The following is a 24,816-nucleotide window of genomic DNA, read 5'->3' as shown; positions in this document are numbered from 1 at the left end:
ATTATTTGGATGGTACGCTGATGATAAAATGTCATTCTGTGTGTCTGCCATTCCCAGCTAGAGGGAGCCGAGGGGGAAGTGACATACCTGAGCAGGGAGAGACAGATTCTGGTTCTGCAGATGGAGGCTCTGCGCAGGGAGAACCAGCAGGCTGAGGAAGGCCTGGAGGCCCAGTACAGATTACACCAGCAGGAGGTGCACTCTCTCAGAGAGGAGAGCCTACAGGTGAGAGACAGTCTGCAAGGGGAATCGTTACAGGTTTTAAATGAATCTTTTGGAATAAATGTTGGACAAGCAAACTTCAGGACACCTTTCAGATAAATAGAGCCAGACCCCTCTTTCTCACTTTCGACATGTAGGTATTTCGGACATTCCGGCAGGTGCTGGAAGAGCAGAAGAGGGTCTCTGAGGGCCGGTACAGGACCTTACTGCTGGAAGCCATTCAGGATGCTGTCCATCTGTCCACCCAAAACCAGCAGCTACAGGTTGAAAACAAGCAGCTCCGCAAAGGTAACAGGACTTCTCTCTGTCCTTCTAGATGGGATTGTTTGCCTGGAAATGCCAACCTGACTAGGCATGAATAAACATCCATGTTGGTGAGCTAACATCACCTTTAGAGAGCAGCAAAATGAAAAATGTAGGCTAAAGCTAATAGCATTGCAGAGGAAAATGACATTTATATGTGGTCACACATGCAGTACATGCAGATATTTTAGTGCAGTAGACAACACCTAAACATTCTGGTCTTTAGGAGTTGAGTAAGTGTTGCTGATATTATTTTCAAGCAAGTATCTAATGATGTAGATCTGATTGATGACTGGACCTGATTGGCTTCCATTTCATTATCAGCAAATAAACCCCTTATACTGAACATAGGGACAAAATGCTTAAAACCTTTCCAGACTAAACATGATCCTCACTAAATAAATGTGACATCTCTGAACTGATTTCTGTACATTTTCACTTCGTAGCCTTGGCAGAGTTGAAGGCCTCGTCAGACCACACCAAGCTCAAGGAGTGATGAGGTCCTCCACAGTAAATACAAAATTCTTTTCAGCAGAGCAGGGGCTACCGACACTGCTCCTGAAGGTCCACCTCCCTGCAGACTTCAGTTCCAACCCTAATTGGCCCCACTTGATCCATTTAAGTATTGCCTTTTGATTAACAGAATGAGGCGGGTTGGGTTCTGTCCCAATTCTCACCTTTACGCCCCTCCTGGAAGTGCACCTTTATAAATTTGTTGAAGAGCAGGTAAAAGGTTTGTGAGGATTTAAGATTGTCTAACGATACGGGCACATCAAGTAGTCATAGGAAGTGTTCGTGAGCACCCCTGTTGGGGAAATTTTAAGGAGTGCTGGATTCCTGCACAGCTTTGTGCTTGTTTTGCTCAAGCACACCTGATTCAGCTTTCCTGTTAATTACCGGTTTATTAGCTCTGTTAGAGCAGGGAAATCAGCAAGTTGTGCCAGACTCCAGACCCATGTTGCCCACCCCTGCCCACTACAGCCTTGCACACCTAGTGGGCCTGCACAAACAAGGAGTGTGAGAGTGTAAGTGTGAGTAACGGGACAGGGCTGTAGATTTTTGTTGGATGTAAAAACTGCAGGAAGGCAGATCTCCAGGAGGGGGCAGGAGAGTTAGAGATGCATAAATGGTCCCGAGAGGTCCAGCAGAATAAGGTGCGGCCACCATGACCAGAGGAACGCTAGTTTGAATCCCGGTCAAGATGCTAGTCATTGGCAGCTGGGCCCCAAGAGAGCACAATGCTGGCACTGTCGGCACTGTTGCAGACTGGCCGTGCATCAGAGCAGGGTACACAGCGTTTTCCTCTGAGCGAGTTGGTTGCCCAGTGACATTGCATTGGCGACAGTTTGGAAAGAGGCGCTGACTGACTGACGCACATGTCAGTCTTCCAGTGTCGGGAGCATTGCATGTAATAGGGGTAGAATATGTGTGTGATGGGTAATTAAACAATAGTAGTAATGGTAACTATTATTGGCAAAAGCAAAAAAACATAGGGTTAACATTCTCAGACTCACGATAAAAGGATCATAAGGTTTATTGGCATACTTTCGTTCATAAATACTTTCACTATGTACCATTTTTGGCTGTTTGGCATTGTTGAAAATAAACCATTTAAAACACATAACAGCTTTCAGTCTGTTGAAATTCCATTTCTGAGAAGATTTTAAATTAGAAAAGGCAAAATGCATCAATGCATACCTTATGAGAAATGATAAAGATTGCAAAAGCATCTGCATTAAAAAAAACAAAAACAACAAACATAATGGAAACACATGGAGAGATTTCGCATTGACAGTTCTGTGTTAGTTCTTTTGCATTATAATCAACATTAGTGTCATAATAACATGGAAACATACTGAGATCACAAAATACCTTTAAAATACCTGTAGCCAAGTAAGTCTTTTCATTGCTCATGTTTTAGAAATATGTAGGATGGATTCACAATGTTTCATTTTGCAATTCTGTCAGACTTAATTACAACAACTCGAATAAAATAAAGTAAAATAAACCACCATTACCAAGAATATTTATGACCTATGTCAGCCCAAGTACTCCATTGCCTTTGTTTTCTTGCCTTCAACTCTTGATCAGTTACCTATAATAAAGGTATACGGCCACCCCGATCATCAGCACAGGCAAGAGGAAGAAAGGTGTGAGCTGCAGTCCCAGCAGCCCCCAGGAGAAGACGCTGTTCACCAGCATAGCTGAGGAGATCACAAAGAGTCGAGTGATTCCAGTTCCGTGCTTCATTACTACTGACATGAGCAGGCCATTAGCCGCCTGTCCTGCTATGATAAGCCACACCACTGCAGAATAGCCTTCAAGAAAAGCCTGCTCTCTGCTGCTGCTGCTGTAAAGGTGTGATGCTACATTGATTACCACACCAAATATGTACAGGAACAAATTCTGCAAGCTGAGGGGCAGTCGCTGGATTTTTAAAACTCTCTCTGTGTAAACTGCAGCGAGACCTGATATGAAGCAATATACAAGCACCATCAGTAGGCCCCAGGTTGTGATGTGAACCCTGGAGCTCAGTTCATCTTCTTTCCCTGGGTTGTCCAAATCCAGGCTGCTGTAGCTGTGACACACCCCAGCCCCTATTAAAAAGCTCAGGCCTAGCCACTGCATAGGCCTCAGCCTTTTCCCCAGACAGGAGGTGTACAGCAGGGCTGTGGAGGCAATCTTGAGGTTGCTGAGCACCTGGAATGAGCTAGGGTCCATGTACGCCTGCATAAAGACCACCAGATTGTTGTTAAAGGAGTAGAGAAGAGCTGGAACAGCATATGGAGCAACGGTGGTCCAGGACACTGATGTTCTGAGGGTGTGGACATTCCCCGTAGCCAGCAGAGCGCTCAGAGAGATAAGCAGCTTGCTACACTCGATCAGAACCACGCAGGACGAAGAGCTGAAGGGAACGTGACCGTCTATTTTTGTCAGAGCAATGAGGGGAGCATGAGAGCCATAGATGAGAACCAAGAGCACCAACAGAACAGCCCAACGAGCAGTATGGAGCCACCGCCAACTGCGAGGAGGGCATGTTTTACTAGAACCAACATTTTCAATGACAATCATTCTTTAAATAAAGTAAAAAAATGAACTGCACTGTAAAAAAAAGCTTCCTTGCTGGTTCTTGGCTTGGATGTCCAGAATTGATACAGTAAAATGTCTCACATCTTAATTCAAAGCATGACTATTTAAAGAGCCTTTAACTGAAAGGTTCTTTAAAAGCCAAATAACTTATTATGGGTCAACTGTAAATATTTTCCTGCCATTTATAAATACTACTTCATGTAGTGGTGTAACTTTACATGATAAATAAATAAACCCATACAACATACAATTCGTTTAAGGCATGCAGACAGATTTCAGTCATCTCCTAGTGATTGTGTTTCATAACTAACAAACTAAACAAAAACAAACAAACAAAAAAATACTATCTTCTGCCTTTTCAGTGCAATATAATAAGCAATGAAAAAAAATCTTCTGGAGATGATCTGATACAAGAGCTTCTACATTTCTAAAGATTTATTATGACTTCTCTTCAAGTCTTTGTTTCTCATCAACACCCCACTTGCTCTTACCTTACACAACACCATTTAGTCCAGTTTAGAAGACGGTTCAGCCAGAGAGCAGGAGACTAAACTGCACTACAGGAACACTAGCAGCAAGGGAGTCTGTTTGTTCTTTACAGCGACTCTACTCAGGCTGATGCAAGTCCACCTCTTTCTTGCTGGGTTAATTATTAGGGCCTTTCTTTAAAGAGTTCAGATAGTCCTTTATGGTCTTCTCAATGTTGGGCACTTGATAGGTCTGTGCAGCATAGATGCCTGTGAGGGTTCCCAACGCAACCCCTAAAATAGCAGAGGCACGAAGTTTAGACACCACATACCCCGCTAGGAATCCCTTCAGGAATGGAGAGGCTAACAGTGAGCCACCCTAGAATAATAGAGGAATAAAAACATTTTTGTTTAGGAAACATAACACTAAAAAGTGGGAAATTACATATTTCAATGTAATGATATTTTAATGCTTCCTTTAGCCACTGTGAGAATCTTTCCTATCCTACAACACCAACTATGTGATGTACTGGCAAGCATATGATTCCTCTATAGAGCATCTGGCCATTTGCTGATCACTTTTCCCCACTCTGATGATGTACTGATACATCATCTTTCATCCAAGACTCAAACAAATAAATAATTGCAAAAGTACCAAAAAGGTCTTGTAACTATTATGGAAGAATTTATTCCCCTATAGTTTCTCTACTACATACTATTGCATCTCTACTATATACTACAGCTCCTCCATCATAGCAGAAACATTTTTACTTAAGACTTTACATAAGAACCACTGAAGGAAACTGAAGGATGAAGGATGCATCCACAGTTTATTACCATTTATGCTCCTCTGGAGCCTCAGATGGCTGTAGAACTCTTAGCAATCTAAGCAAAAGGATGCAAACCTTCCAGCTATGTTTTCCTTTTTTAATTCAAGGCATTATACATTACTTCAAATCTTGGTGACGGTAGTACCTGTGGAATCCCAGCCTGCACTTCGTTCTCTACTCTTTTCTGGATCTCCTCAAGCTGGTCTTTGAGATCTGCTAGATCCTTCAGCTTATGCAGGGGATCCTACAAACACAAGCACAAAACAATTGCTTTTATTGAATTCTTTATATAAACTACAGAATAGCTTTATATGCTATATTTACTTCTGTATCTCTCAACTATTTAAAAGTACATATTGTCCCCATCATACAAAACCTGGGTTTTCCCCCCCAATTGTTGTTTTTCACAGTTTTACATCTTTTTAAATCTGCCGGTTGTTCTTTACATTATGTTGATATTTTATGATGAATGGACCAATAGAAATTCATGCTGACTTTCCTAGAAAGAAGAAAGATGATTTTTGACATTTTGGAAATACAAAGTCTTTTGCTTTACAGTGCTGATATACTGTTAAAAAACTTTACCTAGCTACATAGTATTGGCTATGTACTTCTCCCTGTTTATTAGAACAGTGTTTGAGCATGGCCACATGAAGTCAAGAGCTTAAAATAGCTTGTTTGCAAAGAACAGACACCTAATCAATAAGTTTATCAACAGAGAATGCATGTTTCTCGCTGGTATTACAGTATTAGTACAGAAAAAGTGGTCAGTATAACAGTGGCTAACTTCGTGACACACGAGGAGAGCAAAACCAGCAGTGAGCTGGGCTGGAGAGCAGCTCTGTCACAGAGCCACATAATAGTACACAACAACCATGCTAAACAACAACCGACCATTCTTCTCAGAGAGAAGCTAACTGTCCACCGAGTCTCCCGCTGCAAAGACAGTTCACAGACACGAGCGTTAGCACTGGTAACTTAGCCAGCACTGGCTGATGCAGCTGATAGTCTGTGCCAGCAGGTTAGCAGAATTAAGATACAAAAGAAAATGAAAGCAGATCATTATTACTAACAACCCACAGTTTCACATAGTCTGTACCATTCGCTACTGAACACACACCTTTCACCCGCACGACAGAAGCTGTTAGGTGATATTAGGTGTAAAGTCGGATCTCACTCACCTTGTCATTCGCCATTCTGGCTCCTGAAATGACATTCGACTACATCTGTGGTCAACTTGTTTGGCCTAACAGCATCAAGGAGAGCGCAACTGCTTCTGTCTGACTGCTTCTGTCTAGTACTGCTTTTTGGCGACTTTTATTTTTTGTATATATATATATATATATATATATATATATATATATATATATATATATATATATATATATATATATATATACAAATAATTTATTTATTTATTTATTTTAATAAGTAATAAACGTATTAGTTGAACTAGGTCAAAACATTATTTATATAATAGAAATAAATACGTGATTTTTGTTGTTGTTGTTGCACCGTTTTCAGGATAAAGGACGAGTTGTGCATCTAGTTAATAAATAATTATAAATTCAAATGAAATTAAAGTTGTTCATCACAAACATAGTCTAAATTTAAAAGGTTTTGATGACAGGCCACTCGCATGAAAACAAGAAAGAAAAAATTATCCACAAAATGGATACAAATAAAAAAATATAAAAAAATAAGAAATAAAAGCATATAGAAATAAATATATAGCTAAAGAAATAAATGTCTGACGGGCACTTTAGTGTGTTGAATGGGATTATATCGTAAATATAATAAATAGTACATAATTGTATACAAAAACAACAATAAAGACAAAATACGAATATTAATGATAATAATAATTAGAAGATTATTATTTTCGATTTAGCTTCTATTTCTTTAGCAGGCTACGAACGAAACTCTTCACGTGTTTAAAAGACCCTCTCTGATTGGCTTATATTTATTCATCGCCAAGCCGGATTGGCTACCAACCTTAGCAACAGTGCGCCATTTCTAGTGGAAACAGAAGGGAGGAAACATCTGTAAAAGCGTCTTTCTGGATGTGAAATATACCGTTTCAGCGGGCAGATCTTTTCGCCATGCAACAGGAGGCCGAAGATGAAACGTTTAATATGTGATCTGAGAGGTTTGGGAAGGATCCGTACGGCGATAGAGGTAAGGTTGCAACAAGGCACGCGCTCATTGGCCAACTGGCGGAGCCGCTCTTCAGTATGGAGACTCAGCACTAATCCACATTTCTGCTGCGGGTGGGAGATGTCTGTGGACATGCAGTGTGCACACAGACCAGTCCGACATAGCGGACAACCTGAAAGCCTGCGATCTAGAAATCATGCGATCCTTGTGTGTTCCGATAATGGACGTAGCGCTGACTGTTTTTGGGGAGAGCTGCTGAAGCTGATATGGCAGCCTGTCAGTATGAGGGTTATGAGCTGTTGGTGGTTCTTGTTGTCCGGTTTGTGTCAGTAATATTGGGGGTGGGCGGATCGATACTGATACAGAAGCAGAATCGATACTTTCGGTCCTGACGATTCTAATTCTGCATAACTCAGTTACTGAGATGTAAACACAGCTGTTCAGAGTGGACAGATGTGAAAAGCACATTGCAGCGAATAGCTATATACTGTGACATGGACACATTTGGACACCCCATGTCAAACTAGCTGTTGCTGTTAATTGTTAAGTGAATAGAAAGTGAATTGATCTCCAATAGAGATTTTCTTTGTATTTTCAACCCCCCCCCCAAAAAATAAAAAAAATAAATAAAATAAAATAAAAAAAAGAGAAAAAGTTAGAGACACAAAGCAAATGTTTGGGTACCCTGTATTGTCAGTATTTAGTAACTCCCTCATGAGCAAGTATCACAGCTTGCAAATGCCCTTTGCTCACTGTGCAGTACAATAGTGAACCACCACTCCAGAGGCTGTAAAATCTTCAATAAGTACTTTTGTACTCAAAGTGTGGTTTTTGTCATCCCTGGTCAAAATATATGTTACATTGAATAGCTAAGTGAGTGAAAGGTCTAAATTAAACAAGCACACTTCCTAACATTATTAATCTAATCCCTAGACATGCTTTATTTAACAACTAATTTTTCTTGTTTGCTTGTTTGAACACAAATGCAGATCATTTATCTGTTTTTAAATATTTCAGATATGCCCACATGCTTGTTTATCAAACGTTTATGTCTAGATAAACACACTTTCACACTTTAATCAACTAAATGTTTTGAAATAAATTAAATAATCTTATAAGATATAAGATATACATATCCACATATCATGAACAACTGAATTTCTCTATATTTATTGAAATAAAGAAGTTTAAAGTAATATGGAAATATGGATAAAGTTAAAACATGTACTGTTCACTCCATCTATAATATCTATATATGGAACCAAGCTGCATAAAAAGCTTGTTCACAGTTTCTCTGCTGTAACAAGAACCATCTCATTTACATATCCCCACCTAATTAGCCTTCCACAATTTAGCCCCGCCCATCCACAGTGCAGCTTTCAGGAGTGTGTTTTTTTTTTTTTTTTTACTCCGAATGCTAAAATGTCAGGAAGGCCAATCAGAACAGAGCCTATTTACATATATCATACTTGAAGATACAGTACCAGAAACAGCCAGTTTAACCATAAGGGCTAAATAGAGGTTACGATATTGTTGAAATGAATTATGGCTCTATTTGAAATATAAAGCTGCATAAATGTTGAACTCAAGAAAATAAAATCATATTTAAAATGTAGGAAATGTACTCTTGAGATGCCCCCTTGATGATTTTCTGCTTTCTGCAAGTGACTTGGCCAGTTGTTTTAGGTCTGTACAGAACATGTGGGGTCCAGGACCGTGAGCTACATCACTGTTCTTGACAGTGACTTTACTGTCACCTCAGAAACAGATTACCCATGACAGTGTTGCAAAGACTGTGTTGCGCATATCTCTAGTGTTTCTTTCTTGTTTTTGTATAGAACCATTCCAGTAATGGATGCCATATATGAGGAGACAGAAGTGAAGGTGATAGAGGAGGTTGAGAGCTGTTACACCCTAGTGGACCTCCCATCATCTAAGAAGAAGAAGAGAAGTAAAGGGAGTGGAGAGCATGCAGATAAACCCAAAAAACCCAGGTAACACAAGGGGATTAGCTTTGCCTGAGTGATACTTTATGGACAAGGAAACACCTGTTATTGTTGAAGGAATTGATTGGAGAATGTCTGAAGTTTGCTTCTTTTGTTTTTCTGCTGGAGCAACAAGGTTTATATTGTTAACAAAAAGTTGAATGTCTTAACAGTTAGCACTGTGCTAAATGGAGGCAAAAACATCACATGTACATCTATTGGATTTTTCTAAACAAGTAAACACAGGTATGCATTGATTTAGGCTGATTGTTAGCATTATTCTGATTGGATTAGTGTGAGCTAAGCTGTTTTTACTTGTTAGTGACATATCTTGTCTAATCTGTATTTGAGGTAATGGGCAAGTTTTATGTTATATGAATGGCCTACCTGTCCCCTGCAGGTCTGCCTACCTGCTGTACTACTTTGATGTGCATCAGAGTCTACAGCATGAACATCCAGACATGCCCCAGTCTGAGATCAACAAGCGTATCAGTGACAGCTGGAAGAGGCTCAACGTGGCTGATAAAGGCTATTACCTGGAGAGGGCTAAGATGGAGAAAGAGGGAGTGGACCCGGTAAATCATGGCAAACTGTGTGTCTCTGAAACAGTAACTTTATAGGAGAATAATAAGACATTCTAACTTCTTTTATGTAAATGAATATAAGAGGATTCCCAGAATTGTTTTCCAGATCTGCTTGTCAGTTTGACAAGAAATAAATAAAACTGAATACGAAAGAGCACTCTTAAAAAATTAGAGACAACGTATAGACATGAGCACGTTAGGAAAGGCTAGAAAATAATATTTAAGTGTTTGGATCTCCCAGTGAAAACAGTTTCAGTGTGCGGAAATGAAAGCTGCATCATACAACCCAAGCACTGTGGATGCTGTCCATCAACACTCAAGAGTGAGAAGGGAGTTGTGAGGGAAGCCATAGATAGGCCAACAATCACTTTGAAGGAGCTATAGAGTTCAGTGGCTGAAGTAAAGGCCTACCATTCAACATTATGGCTTGAATGGGAGGGAGAAAACACGTACAATCATGGAAAGCAAGTTTGTCAGCATCAGACATGTTATGGTCAGGTGTCACAAATATAGAGATTACTGGCCAAAATTCAAAGCTCTTTCTATGGTGCAGAAATAGCACTGCCAATTCCCCAACAAACCCCAAACCAACAGTAAAGGATAGGGGTGGTAGGAACATGCTGTCGTGATACATTTCAGCAGGACAGTGATCCCAAGCACAAGGCCAAACAACAGAGAGTGGTCTACAATGAACACGTCAAAGTTCAGGTCCCAAATCCAATCCAGGATTTACTAAGCTCTACTAGAAAGTGTGGTCCACAAGCATCGTACAGCCAACCTGAATAGCCTGAAGCAGTTCTGTAAGGTCAAATGATGACAATACCTCCCAAACAGCAAGAAAAGCTTGTAGAATTGTACTCCAGTTGTCCTTAAGCTGTTATAGCAGCAAAGGTGGTTCCACCAAGTACCTGAATAGTTCAACATCTGCCTTCAAATAATATCTTAATTCCAGACAAATCTAATGATTTTAAGGGGGTTGGCCTGGCACTGTACACTGTATATATAAATATAATGTAGTATGATTTGAACCTTCTTAATCTGCTCTGTGTTTGCTCCCTTTGAATAGATGACACAGTCAGCAGCGTCTTCTCCGGATGTCCCAGGCTTTCGCAAAATTCTCCCAAGGACCAATTACATTCTTCTCCCAAAGGGTTCAGTGGGTGAGGAGAGGCAAGGGGGTTCTGTGGAACTGTGTATGGAAGGTGGGGTTGACGCTCTAGGCGAGGAAACCCCACAAACCTCTGCTCAGGAACCCCTGGTGTCCCCCTTGACTCTGGGAAGCGAAGTGGAGCTTGTAGAACAGTGTATTGCCATAGAAGCTCTGTCAGAAGACAAAGCTGCATCCTTGGGAAAATCTGCAGCGCTCCATGGAATTTTGTCACAGTATTCCACTTCCTCAGCTGGAAGATCTCTGGCTTTGGCACAGGATGGTCGCCATGGCACCACCCTACTGATGAAGGAAGATGAAGGCCGGGCAGTAGGCGAGGATTATGGTGGTGTTGGTATGGCAGTGGAGGAGGGACTTGAGGGTGGTGCTGTGATGCCACAGGTCAAAGTGGATACAGCTCACCTGGTTGCTATCATACCCAATCATGTAAGTTAAAGCAGTACCTGTCAGGCAGTTATCTAAATGCTATATCTACTGCACAAATGCTGCGGATGTTATTTATTTATTTTTTTAGAAATGGTTAAAGAATGCTATTCATAGAAAAATATAATTATGCATTATAAATATACAGAACTGTGCAAAAGTTCTAGGCACATAAACACATTAGTTAAAACCTTTTATTTCTGAAATAAAAAGTATTTTTGATTGTAAAAGTACATGAGATCAAATTGCATGAGAACAGATGCTTAAGTAAACATAAATGCAGTAAAAAGTATAAAAAATGACCTATTTAGAATAAAGTAGTTGAGAGCTTGTGAGCTAGTTAGAAGAACAAAGCTTGGTTCCAGGTTTCTCCTGGACGTCCCCAGCCAGTGACTGGATTTATTCAATTCCATAACCAGCTCACCTAATCTAACATCGTTAAGCACCAAACCAGCTGATGGATAACTAAATTATACTAGGCTTCCAAGAGGAGAGCTTTGGATATGATTTAATTAACATCAATACTTTTAAAATAATTGAAATAAGACATTTTTACAAATGGCTAAACATTTGCATAATACTGTGTGTCTAATGAGTCCTTGATTAATCTGAGAAAATGTTGCATTTAACTGTTACTTAAATGCACTTTGTGAACACAAGTTTATTGTATAGGAACTTTAGATCTATACATGAATCATGGTTGTATTTCAGGTAGCGTATATGCAGTAGTTGATATGCTTGACCTTTTGTTTTGTTTAGGAACTGGTAGAAAACAAAGTCTTTCCTGCAGCCAGTCCAATTATGATGCTCCCTATGATAAACCGTGCCAAACCAGATTCTAAGCCCTCCTTCAAACTGGTCAGTAATATTTATATAGTCCTAAATAATATCAGAATCCTATGTTCATTCCTGATGATGCATGTAGTTACACAGGCTGTGTAAGTCGCTCTGGATAAGAGCGTCTGCTAAATGCCATAAATGTAAATGTAGTGCTGTGTTAGTATTCATTTCTATTTAGATTGTGCATGGCTTCATAATGTTGCTATTAGTCAAAAACCTTATCTCTCCATTTTGGCAGTTTTTCACTTTTTGATGTATTTTGAATAGGCAGTTCGTGAGGAATGGATCAATAGAACTACTCCAAAACGACTTCATATTGATTTCCAATGAAAGGTCTTTTCTTTCTGCAAAATTCCCATTTTGGAGATATAAGGTTTTTGCAGATTTTTTCATGTACTGGGGCACCCACACATTTGTTGCTGTTTTCCTAAACAATTCCACTTTTCAGTAATACCACTGAACTAAACTAAACTAAACGTGGACTATATAGAAGGGACTAAATTTCAGGAACTGTCTTGTTGCAACAGTACCTCTTCAGTGAACTCTTTACAATGACCCGTTCTTTTACAAATGTGTGTAAAGGCAGACTGCATGGCTAGGTGCTTGATTTTATACATATGTGGCAATGGGACTGAATAAAAAACACCTGAATTCAGTGATTATGTACTTTTGTCCATATAGTGTATCTGTGGAAACTGAACTATTGACAGCCTAACAATTATAACACTTTGTTCTTAGTCCATAAAGTACACTAGGAGAGGCAGAGGCAGCTGCAGCACTCCTGGATGCTCATTCACATACGTGACTCGCCATAAACCGCCTCAGTGTCCTGAATGTGGACAGCACCTGGGTGGCAAGTGGGTGCCACCTGTAAGTCAAACAGCTTTCTCTTTACACTTTTGTCTTAGTCACTTGTGTCAGTATGAGAACTGTTGTTCTGTTGAGTACCTTTTTCAGACTTGGTATAGACTGATTTTACTATATTATATAAATGTAATTTTGTGGTTACTTATTGAATTATGAAGTTATTCAGTGAATAAGATTTACGTTTAGCCTTTGAGAATTCTCTATTGACAGATTTGCCTCTGAACTTAAAATAAAATTACACCATGCTTTTGTAATTGCATGGTGTAATCTGCATATTCTAAGGTATAATTGTTGACCAGAGCATTGACTAAGTGGGGGGAAGGATTTCAGTAATGGTAATGTTTTCAGCATGGCTGACTGATGTATGTATATTGCAGGCAGCCAAAGGAGCAGAACCTGGTTCTACCCCATCTTCACGTAAACAGCAGAAGGTTCAGGGTGATGGTTCGAGTTCTATTGCCTTGTCCACTGAAGTGGCACCCCAGGGCACTGTCCGGTTATGTAACGTGCCCACAAGACAAAGAGAGGCTCAAGAGAACAACACCACTAAAGCAATAGTGGCCACTAAAGCGCAGGACAACAGTTCTTCCGGAAGTGGAGAGCCCGGAGCAAGCACCGCAAAGGGCGGGCGCCGCAAGAGAGAAAAGACTGGTGCGGTTGCAGCTTATCAACCAGCAGATGGCACTCTTATTAAACTGTCAGATGGTTTTCAGGGTGCTGAATCAACGGGTGTCATGTGAGTAAAGTCACCGTAAATGGAACAAGCTTGCTTTGGAATCAGTGGTAATTTTAAAGGAGTACTCCAGTGTTTTTTTTAGCCTAATCTTTATCAGACTGTCAGATTATTGAATATATTACTTTCAGTGCATTTTCTCCTTGTGTTTAGTATAAAGAAAGAAAAAAAAAAACAGGGAGCCGGATGGCTCATTACATGTAAAGGAAGCAGCTTCTGCTGAAATTACCGTCCATGATATCTTACCATACTATACAATGCAATAAAAAGTGAGTGAAATTAGTGTTCAAAAATGTGGAATCATTTGTCATATTAATAATTTCTATTGTTTTAACTTTTAGTAATACAGTGTAGACTGTATTAGGTAAAAAAAATGTTTTATTAAATAGTTTCATGCCTTATAATTGTTTATTCTGAGTAATTTGTCTAAGAGTAAGTTTTTTGGGTTTCCTGTTAGCATCTTACTGAAGGATTCGCAAATGTGTGAGCAGCATTCTGCTTATAACCTGAAATCTGTTGGACAGTATAATAATAATAATATAATTCCTAATAATTTAATTCCTTTTTCTGCAACATTTAAAAAATATATTGAAATCAATGATTCCATGCCTTTCGATTGCGATTCCAAACTTTTGAACACTAATATGGACACCACTTCTAATGAATGCATTCAGCTACTTTAAGTTGCACCTGTGGCTTGACACCGATGTGTAAATGCAGGTGTCTCAATACTTTCGTCCATATAGTGTATAAATGCATACGTTAATGACTGTTACTGTGTCTTCTGCGTTATATCTCTGATTTGCTTTGACCCTGTGGCAATGTGTTTGTCTTTAGTGGGTTAAGTGGTGGCCGTGTTCGGGTAATTAGTAAAGACAAGAGCAGCAGTAGTGGTCAGAAACGCCGGATTAGAGCCATTCTCCCTGCCCCTTCTACCTCAAGTAAGATCTCAGCATACCTCACAAAGTTGGGAGATCAAATGGGACTGAATTAAGATTGAAGTGTTTTGCTGTATCTTTAACAGGTGTTCCATCTCAGCCAGCTGTTGTTCAGTGGATAGCAGTGCAACCAAGTAAGATAAGAAGTGACACAAAAATCAACAGCAGAGCAGGTAACGGAACAGCTTTCCAAAATATCTCAAAAAATCAATAATCTCTTTTGAATGCATATTACGTCCAGTTAGGGATGCACAGATCCGATACTGGGATCGGATATCGGTCCTGATACTAACAAAATTAGCTGGATCGGGTATCGGATAATTAGTCTGATCCAAAGGACAGATCCATTTAAGGAACCCAATTCTCGCACCACTGGTATTCTAGTCTGGGCGTAGACAACGCTGTGCCGAGGTCCAGCCCAGTTATTAATTTTATTTATATTTGTGTTCATTTGTTATAGTTTTTTTTTTTTTTTACAAATTTAGTAAAGCAATGATAACATCAGTCCTGATGCCTTAAGTCTCTCTCAGGTATATGGTCAGGTATATGGTTTATTAATTCAACAATGGTATCGGATTGGTCTCGGGTATTGGCCGATAGCAAAGTTCATGTATCGGTATCTGTATCACAACAGAAAAAGATGTATCGGTGAATTCCTACATCCAGAACATGCAAACTCTTCCAAAGGCCCCTCCCAGCTACAATCCAGAACAGGGTAGACCAGTATAGCTTATCACAACCGAAAACTGTGCTTTGAACTCTTGTAGTCTGGTCACTAGAAACTGCCGTTTACATGCTGATCACTGGCAAAAAATTAGTTTCAGCACTGGCATGCTGGTCAACCAACACCACTGCTGGACCAGGCCAGCACAAACCAGCATATGTTGTGTTTTTTACACTGGTATGCAGGTCAGCCATCTCCAGACCAGCATAAACCAGTTTATGTTTTATTTGTAACAATAGTATGCTGGTCAACCATCTACTGTCAGCACCACAACAGCAGCAGGCCAGCATAAAATCATCTTAAACCTGCATGGAATTCCTGTTGGTCTAAGCTTTTAAATTTGAGTGTGAGTGCATCAGAAGCTTCATTCTATAATCACTAAGGTGAAGAAGCCTGTTACAGTGGTTTGCTTTCTAGACTTGTCACTTTTTCATGTTAATAATCAGTCAAATTTTAGTATAAGTATATTTAAAATTGCATACATTCTTTGTTTTCTCAGTTAAGCCCCCAAATGAAAGGATTTTGGGCCTGAAACCAAACACCCTGAAGCAGCTGGGTCACACTGTGGCTCCCAGTGCCTTAGATCAGGTGAGAGAAGCGTAATCTTCCTGTAACACTGAAACCTCATGTGCCTTTAAAACCTTTAGGATAGTTTAGCTTTAATGGAAGCCACGTTTTAGAGATTTTTACTTCTAATTGAACTTCCAGGGAAGCAGCACTAGGATCTGTGTAGGATCTGCTTTTGCGTTGGATGCAAAGAAAGGGACAAAATGATCATTCATTGAGACAGTCTGATATACTGGATGGTACATATGGAAATGCACATACCTTTTTGAAAAATCTGTCTGGTAACTCTTTACTCCTGTGTTCTAGAAACCTACTACAATTAACAGCAACCAGTGCATAGTGACAGACAACGGAGTAAAGATTCTGTCCATGGTGCCTTTCAAACAAAATTCTGGCACTTCACTGGTTAGTGCTATGCTTGGGTCAAGGACTTGATAACCTATCTGACAACATGACACTATGTTTTATGTGCAATGCAATTTGTTCATGTCTTCTGTTTGTTTTTGTAGGCTCTCGGCTTGTCTACAGCACGTGGTAGGGGTAGATGTAAAAATCCTTCTTGTGATTACATCTATAAGAACAGACACAAGCCCCAGTACTGTCCAAGCTGTGGCTGCGAACTCACCACCAAAACGCCCAAGAAATCCAAAGTGCCGGTAAGTGTGAGATGTGTGAGTGTGAGTTTCTCAGCCTGCTGTCAATCACAGCATGTCCTGGAAATTCTGGAAAACCTAATTTTTTGGGGGGACATTTTCACACTTGTCCCAAATACACAAGTTTGTACCCAGGACCTCTTCTCGGCTTGTTTGGGGGGTGGGTTCATTATCGCTGGTTTGCTTTCATAAAGAAGAATTCCATACATGTCTGATCCACTGTACAGCTGTACCAGCGCATCACACACTAACACGCCACCACCATGTCAGTGTCACTGCAGTGCTGAGAATGACCCACCACCCAAATAATGCCTGCTCTGTGGTGGTTCTGCGGGGCCTGACCATTCAAGAGTAGGGTGAAAGGAGGCTAACAAAGTATGCAGAGAAACTGATGGACTATAGAACTACAAAGTGCTCCCATAAGGTAAATGGAGCTGATAAAATGGACAGTTTGTGTAGAAACAAGGAGATAGTGTTAATGCTATGGCTGATTGGTATGTGTGTGTGTGTGTGTGTGTGTGTGTATGTATATGTATATATATATATATATATATATATATATATATATATATATATATATATATATATATATATATATATCAGTATTAACCGCCTTAAAGCCTGATTTGTTAAATGCCACAAATTTGCACATTTCGTTGCCATTAATTTAATTAATTTTAAAGATTTAATTCAAGAGTTCTGAGCTTAGATGTTTTCCAGCATCCAGTGTTTTTTTAAAAGCATCAACGCATTCATTTATGTCCTGCCTCCAGTGAAGAATGTGAGGAGAGCCATGAGCTGTGGATTCCAATTGTTACAGTTCTGTCATGCCATGCAGAAACAATTTAATCCAGCAATTAAATTAATAACCAACAGGACTAGCAGCAACTGCTGATGGAAAAAATATGAAGCCCTCTCTCACCCCTTACTGTCTTGTATTTGCTGTGCAGTTGTCACCAGAGCTGACAAGTCGCTCCACGGGGCTGCTGGAGTCATCGCAGCCCTTAACCCTGGCCCAGAGGGAGCTTCAGCGTCAGTCCACTGTGGCCCTGCTCAAACATACCCTGCAGTACCCTGAGAACGAGGCAGAGCTGCAGGACATCTTCGGTCTCATCCACAGCCTTAACCACGCACAGGGAGAAGGGGATGGAGAGAGAGAGCAAGATTTGGCGTTCCTGCAGAACGGTTGGCCAAGCTTCTACGAGCCTGCGGCCACTCACTGCAGCATGTGCAGCTACCCGCTCTATAGAGGAGAAGAAGGGTAAGAACTCTGTTCTCACTAGGGATGTCCCGATCCAATCCAGTGAGTCGGGATCAGGGGGCAATCCAGGCATTTTGAATGGATCAGGTATTTGTTTTTAAGGTTTCAGATGCACTTCCGATCTTTAGATTTACTGTAGTGTGTAGAGTGCCATCTGGTGTCTTCTTCTTTTAATAAAGAAAAAATAAGTTGAATAATCTGAAATTATTATTATTATTATTATTATTATTAGATTGATCAAATCAAATTGATCAAATTATTTGTCACTGACATAGTCAAACATGGCGCAACTAGCAGTGAAATGCTTAGACAACAATAAAAGGCAAGATATATAAAAAATAGATAAAGAGAAGAATAAATAGACACAAGAAATACACAGACATAAAAATGTTGTGGTAATAATAATACTACTACTAATAATAATAACAATAAAATCATAATAATAATGTTATTATAAGTTTGTTATTGTCTATACACCCTGTTTCGTGTTTTGTCTATTGACCTTGCACTATTATATGCCCTACCTATTCTGCACTGGAGATTTAGCCTAACAGTGTTTCACTGTACTGTTTTAGTATTATGACAAGAAAAAGTTTAATTGAATGGAAAAATATGAAAAATTATACAGATATGAAGACATAAAATACACATACATAAAAAAAAATCCACTTTTTGAGGATTGAGTTGGCTGAGAAACTGAGTTTATTTCTTCAGTTTTGCCTGTTAGACTTTGACTATCAAAATGAAGTTTATTGTGAATCTGTACTGAAATGTAGGCTTGTGCAAAAAAGCATAACACTCATCATATCCTAAAGTGTTTCTGTCCCAGAACCTCTACAAGTTAGAAGTGTTGCTTACTGTGCTTGTTAATGTTTAACTGTGTTGCAGTTGTTCAGTAGCGGGACAGCAGCAGTGCTGGTTACTTACTGAGTCTGTGCTGCAGCCGGTCTCTCTGCAGCTCAAGGTGTGTCCGAAGCTGCAGTGCCTGGCCATCCACAGCTTTACTGACCTGCACCCAGGTACCTACTGCATAGACACACCAACACACACACACACACACACACACACACACACACACACACACACATAAACTAGATTACATATACTCACCTTTAGTCAACACACAAATATTATTGATCTTCAATGAGAGTAAAAGACATTGACTTAATTCCATTTTTCTTTGCTGAATTTATTTTAGAATACTTTATTGTTCTAATACTGTTCTGTACCAGATAACACAGATAGTACCTCTTCTATCAACTTGCAAATGTGTATACTAACCCCCCATCCTCTTTTATCCAGAAGGCAAAAACAAGCAGAATCTATCATGTCCATTGCCATGACTGACTGTGCTGTATTTGTATTGATGTGTTTAGGTTTATTTAATGTGGGGAACCAGCTGCTGGTGAGCTTGGATCTGTTCTTCAAGATCCGAGCCCAAATTAAACTGGTTCAAGACCCCGCACTTGCAGCCATGGACATTCTCCACAGTACACACACTCCACCAGGTACCAATGCATTCAGATAGATGCAGAGAGGTGACAAATTACAGCTTCAGTGGATGACTCATCTGACCACATCACATAGTCTTGGTTCTTGGGTGTTCACCTTTGTAATGAGGGGATCAGGATCATGCATTTTAAATTGCATTACTCTGTCCTTCTGTGTTGTGCTTTTCCCCATCTGTTCCTCTCTTCTCCCTGCTCCAGGTTGTGTGTTGGGTCCAGAGGTGCAGACTCATCTACAGGAGCTGTTGTGTAGTGGCTACTGGGCATTTGAATGTCTGACCGTGCGGGACTACAACGACATGATCTGTGGCGTATGCGGCATTGCTCCTAAACTGGAAATTACCCAGCGTAACACCAACAACGTCCTACAGCTCAAAAATGTGGAGGTAAAAATAAGATGCATTACTTTCACTTCATCCTGTTCCTAGAAAATAAATCACGCAGAAAACCTCAAGTAAGAGAGCCAGGCAGAGAAGACATATTTGGCCAAATGGACAAAAGTATTGAAAACAACCATCTTGTTGCCTGATTGTTGTACAGTAACGTACGCAGTGTCAGACACCATATAAGCAGGCAAAGGCAAAACACTGCAAGAGAATAGGGTACTATTTTTAACTGAAACCTCTCCAGTTAATTACTTTCATTATTCCTGTAATAAGAATTAATAATTATTATAAGCAATTATTATTATTATATAGTATTTGTTTTTCCTTTTGTTGTCATATTCAATTTTTTTTGGCTATTTTTAATGGTCCATAAAATGTTTCAAAGCATGTTGATTAACGCTACATGATATATGAACAATTCCTCTGTAAAAACGTTCCATTCCTCTGTAAAAACGTTCCCTTACTTGTTAGTCTTGTAACTCCAGTGCAAACCTGTAGAAATAAACTACAGAAACAAACACATTTGTTGATATTCTTCTCTCTCTCTCTCTCTCTCTCTCTCTCTCTCTCTCTCTCTCAAGTTCACATGGCCTGAGTTTCAGACCTCAGAGGAGGTTCAAGTGGAAGAATTTTGGCTAGCAATGGAGAGTGAGGCTCTGGAGCAGGCTGCTTTCCCCTCCAGTGTCTCCATCACACGCTTTGACGCCTCCATCATAGCCCCCTTTTTTCCTCCACTGATGAGGAGTTCTGTGGTCATCAACACTGAGAAGGACAAGATCACCACCAGCCCACCACACGCAGGTGAAGGCCAGCACCTGATCACTGCACAGAAGCTTCCTTACTGGGCTGCTTAGATTTCTGCTAACTGTGTGGGACTGTGTGTTCCCGTGTGAAATCGACAATGAACGCAATGAACTACTTCCATTTCATTACATTTGAGTTTGTTGGCAACTGGTTTAGAACAGAATTTTCAATCTGTCAACCAAAGAAAATGAATATCTACCAATTTGGACATATTACAAACTAAAATGCACTAAATGAACAAAAAATTTGGGTGCCTACAGTTTACATCTACAGAATATTTTATCACATTAGCCATTCTAAATGCATAAGCATTCATATGAAGTTGTTCCCCCTTTGCAGCTCTAACAGCACTTTTATGCACTACGCATCTCAGCACACGACGACCCTGCTCTGTAACTGTTACATTCTGCCAACTTTACATTCTGCCACTTCATGGCTAAGTTTCTGTGGTTCCTAAATGCTTCCACTTTTTTAATAATACCACTCACATTTGATGGTGGAAATTTTAGGAACTGTCTTGTTGCAACATTGGCATCCTGTTATAGCACCACCCTGGAATTTATTGAGCTCTTTAGAATGACTCATTCTTTCACTAATTTGTACAAGGGCAGACTGCATGGCTTAATTTCATGCACCTATGGCAATGGGACTAAATAAAACGCCTGAATTCAATGATTAAGAGGTGTGTCCCAAAACATTTGTCCATATAGTGTACATAAAAAAATGTTCACCTGCCCAATGGTTGTACATTTATTACTATTTTCTAAAATATTAATATAAAAAAATATAAATATTACATTTATTTATCTCTTGGTTGAAGTATGTGATTGAACATATGGCATGTAGTATGTAATAGAGCATATTTTTTAGAATGATAGAAAGACAGCAGTCACAGAAAATGCACCTTAAAGTAGCTATGCTGTCTGGATACTTCTGGACATGAATGATACTAAGTCGTATGTGTGTTCACTGTGTTCAGGAGACCCGTCAGTTTTGGTGCGATTGGTCCATGATGGTCAGCTGAGGCCAGACGAAATGGACCAACACACTGAGGAGGAGCTGCGATACATACTGGAGCAGTGTGGAACCCCTTCAGCTCCAGACAGTAGCAAGGTACAACACAAACACACACATACACACTTTTCACATGTCTCACAGATACATCAACTCCATTTCCTGTGTGAAAGCAGCCTTTTCTGCTAATGATACTAGTTGTTTACCCGTTGTACATGAAATATAGTGGTGGCATATTTTTCTCTATTGCCAGGATGAGTTGCTGGTGTCTCTGTGTTTGCTTTATACACAAGTTCAAAATGGCCTTTCAACAGCACCCCAACCTCCCCAGCACCTGACTGCAGGAAAACTCAGCAAAGTCTGCCCTCACCAGGTAAAGTCCTGCTCTACCTGCTTCTGAATGAAACATTTAAACAGTGTTACTTTGATTCTGTTTTACTGATTTCCCTGTCCTTTAACCCTCATAAATCATTATTACATATTAATCCATAATGCTAATCCAGGTAGATCTAAACCTCATTACTACATCTTTTATTTGTTTTATATTGATATCTATGTGAAAACAGATATCTAGTAGGACTAGTAATAACTTTTAATTTTATGTAACATTGCCATAATGTTTCCAGTGCTAGCCCAAGTCTGTTAATACATAATTATTTGAATTATTAATCCAGTCAACCCATTAAAATGGCTAATATGAAGGAAAACATGAAAGTTACCAATGAACACATACCATTTAGCAAATGACTGATGATATTCTGTAGCTATTTTGTCATACTTTTAAAAAGTAATATTGCATAATTAATTTTCACAGATCCATGGTGGATTATATTATGTATAGTTTTCAAGGTTCCCATGTGTCCTTAAAAATCAAGAAAGCTTGGAAATGTTGAAACATTTAGAAAGTTTTCCAGTCAAAGACACCAACAAAATGAGAAACTTGTGTCATGGAAATTTTACTGAGATTCCGGAAGAGCAGTTGAGCCACTGAAATGTCAGATTTTAGCTAATATTGCCCTGTTTCTTGAAGTTTGTAATGCTGCACCTGCACCTGCATTTTTTCTAACAGTGTTTAATGTTATAAATGAATCATACAAATGAAAATACAAAAGAAAAGGAAACCAGTAACCATGTGTGTAAAACTGACCGATATTGACTGGCTGTTAATACGCTCATTATGCTTATTAATGGAATTTGTGGAAGACTTTTGAAGATATACTGTGTATATATATTATATCCTCTTTTTCTTACTAATACAGATATTCTGTTACTTTAGAAAGTTTAAATATACAACTTTGAATATAAACATAATTAAATTGTGCTTCAGGTGGTGTGTGGTTCAAAGTATCTGGTACGCGGAGAGACTGCCCGGGACCATGTGGACCTGCTGGTGTCCTCTCGCTTCTGGCCACCGGTGTACGTTACTGACTGTGCCCAGAAAGTGGCGCTGTGTGCGGATGTGCTCTACCCTGAGCTGGCATCTCAGATGTGGGGCAGAAATCAAGGCTGCTTCTCTGATCCTACAGCAGCAGCAGAGGTCAGCACTCTTTCTGAGGAAACCTTCATATTTATAGCAAATAGATTTTTTTTTGTGGCTGATGTGTGTGTGTGTGTGTGTATGTATGTATGTGTGTGTCTAGGACTGCACTTTGAATTGCAGATACTTAAAGAGAATAGTGAGACTTGAACTCTTTAATTTTCTTCTAAAAATCTGTGTAAATGTAGTACCTAAATAGAAATCAGCCCTTCTCACTTCCTCTACTGTTTTCTGCTAGGAATCCATAACAGAAGAACAGAGGAAGTTCTGTTTTCAAATGTAACAATGTCCAGTGGTGTGGTATTTTTTTTGTTCAAGAATTATCACTTTAGAGTTTTTTTTAAGCCAAAAAAGGAACATCATGAGAGGGCCTGCTTTTTTGAATTGGAACCAGATTTGATAGATGCAGTGTTTTTTGACTCATTCTATGAAACCAGTGCTATTTTTGCAGTTGTTCATGTGGTCAAGGTCTTGACCTAAGACACATGCCAATCATTTTGAAATAGGGTGAAGGATGCTATCTGCTAAGACACATGAAGCCATCACCTCATCTTTCAAATTGGCTCTAATGCAGCATCACTAAACAGCTCAGCAAATGTTGCTGTGTCCCACATTTCACTTTATTGTGATGACAATAGTCTGTTGTATGTAAAACTGAATATATCCTACATATGACTTTACTGTTACATATTAGAGTTAGGTGATCATTTCTACATTGAAATGAGACCTTTGTGTTAATTACCTTATTACATATAATTAGGTTGATTCTGTTGCTGTTGGCAACTGGGTGGTGATCGACATTGTTCTCGTGCTGATGTTTCCCAAAACGTCCATGTAACTGAGTCAGCTGTGCTCTTTCAATAATATACAGTGACCGGATGGGTTTTCTTGGTGCAATACAATCTCATTAAGTAAAATCTTTCTCATTGGCTCCTGGCACAATCTAATTGAATATTGAGCATGTCCTCCCCTTTAGTCGTTGTCAGTATGTTGTTGTTCCTCCCAGGCTGCCTTTTCTCGGATGTATGTTTATTATGTGTATTTTTCTAGTTCAGACCATGCCTTTACCTTATGATGATTTGGACGTAACATTAGGATAGGGGAGAGATCTGGAGTTCAGGTGGCTTCTGATTGGTGGTGGGATGCCAGTCCGCCCTCTGATATGTATGTGGAGCCAGAAATGAGATACTGAGTTGAGAATGAGATAAAGAAAGGAGTTGGGGTAGAGGAGGGTTGTGGAGACTTTGTCATAGACACGTGAACAAGGTGGAGGTGGTATTTAGAGGATACCAGAATGGGAGGAGGGACTTCAGGCATGTTTATTCTTCCAAAAGTTAGTTTCATTAATACTTTAGTTATTTCCATGCCAATAAATGTGTCTCTATGTTCTTACACTATGACACTATGAGTCTACTATTTTAAGAATTATACCATTTTTGGCAAGATGGTTGATATAAACATTTGGGTATTTTGTATTCTTGTAATACATTTTTATTTTTAAAAAGTTATTTACCCAAATTAAGATTTTGAGTAAAGTTAACTCAAAAGTTTAAATATTAAAGTATTAAGACCTCTTATTATTCTAACCTGATGTATTTGAGTTGTTCTAACATACAGTGTTTAAAATCAAGTAAATTCACTTAAACATGTTTATTTGTTCAACTTACTTGCAAGCATTTCAGAGACTAATTTGGACGAGTGAGTTATTCACCAGAGCGAGCAAGGCCTGTTGTGACCTCTGGTAATTGTGTTGTA

The 24,816-nt window shown here is 39.4% G+C and overlaps 3 protein-coding genes across 3 annotated transcripts in view; 1 reads left to right on the top strand and 2 right to left on the bottom strand.

Moving 5' to 3' along the window:
- Positions 1–2,041: 2,041 nt before the first annotated feature.
- LOC140549842 (probable UDP-sugar transporter protein SLC35A4) lies at positions 2,042–3,617 on the bottom strand. The gene has a single exon (XM_072673584.1). It carries the CDS (start codon positions 3,595–3,597, stop codon positions 2,617–2,619), a length of 981 nt encoding a protein of 326 aa, XP_072529685.1. The 5' UTR covers positions 3,598–3,617; the 3' UTR covers positions 2,042–2,616.
- Positions 3,618–4,248: 631 nt separating this feature from the next.
- Positions 4,249–6,178, bottom strand: LOC140549843 (SLC35A4 upstream open reading frame protein-like). Its single transcript, XM_072673585.1, has 3 exons — positions 6,094–6,178; positions 5,058–5,156; positions 4,249–4,461 (listed from the first exon to the last, which is right to left on the bottom strand). The coding sequence occupies exons 1-3, from the start codon at positions 6,106–6,108 to the stop codon at positions 4,261–4,263; spliced, it is 315 nt and encodes a 104-aa protein (XP_072529686.1). The 5' UTR covers positions 6,109–6,178; the 3' UTR covers positions 4,249–4,260.
- A 719-nt stretch (positions 6,179–6,897) lies between these two features.
- The window catches only part of hmgxb3 (HMG box domain containing 3), a 20,479-nt gene continuing 2,560 nt past the window's right edge, over positions 6,898–24,816 (top strand). Inside the window, exons 1-20 of the mRNA XM_072668280.1 lie at positions 6,898–7,090; positions 8,908–9,063; positions 9,455–9,629; positions 10,705–11,232; positions 11,989–12,087; positions 12,808–12,939; positions 13,314–13,672; positions 14,507–14,610; positions 14,694–14,780; positions 15,831–15,919; positions 16,205–16,303; positions 16,408–16,554; positions 17,502–17,812; positions 18,701–18,831; positions 19,189–19,320; positions 19,522–19,706; positions 20,288–20,507; positions 21,490–21,623; positions 21,778–21,897; positions 22,852–23,061. Of these exons, the coding sequence (XP_072524381.1) occupies positions 8,921–9,063; positions 9,455–9,629; positions 10,705–11,232; positions 11,989–12,087; positions 12,808–12,939; positions 13,314–13,672; positions 14,507–14,610; positions 14,694–14,780; positions 15,831–15,919; positions 16,205–16,303; positions 16,408–16,554; positions 17,502–17,812; positions 18,701–18,831; positions 19,189–19,320; positions 19,522–19,706; positions 20,288–20,507; positions 21,490–21,623; positions 21,778–21,897; positions 22,852–23,061 (3,405 nt within the window). The 5' untranslated portion in view covers positions 6,898–7,090; positions 8,908–8,920. The remainder of the gene's footprint in view (positions 7,091–8,907; positions 9,064–9,454; positions 9,630–10,704; positions 11,233–11,988; positions 12,088–12,807; positions 12,940–13,313; positions 13,673–14,506; positions 14,611–14,693; positions 14,781–15,830; positions 15,920–16,204; positions 16,304–16,407; positions 16,555–17,501; positions 17,813–18,700; positions 18,832–19,188; positions 19,321–19,521; positions 19,707–20,287; positions 20,508–21,489; positions 21,624–21,777; positions 21,898–22,851; positions 23,062–24,816) is intronic.

Source organism: Salminus brasiliensis, chromosome 2 (assembly GCF_030463535.1).
Source record: "Salminus brasiliensis chromosome 2, fSalBra1.hap2, whole genome shotgun sequence".
Lineage (NCBI taxonomy): Eukaryota > Metazoa > Chordata > Actinopteri > Characiformes > Bryconidae > Salminus > Salminus brasiliensis.
This window is presented reverse-complemented; position numbering and strand designations above follow the sequence as displayed.

What these genes read in the sequence shown, in the direction of transcription:
- LOC140549843 (XM_072673585.1), bottom strand. An exon ending in TGCAGGCTGGGATTCCACAG is followed by an intron (nt 4,462 to 5,057) that starts GTACTACCGTCA and finishes CTATTATTCTAG; the next exon opens with GGTGGCTCACTGTTAGCCTC.
- LOC140549842 (XM_072673584.1), bottom strand. Translation starts at nt 3,597, where the DNA reads ATGATTGTCATTGAAAATGTTGGTTCTAGTAAAACATGCCCTCCTCGC.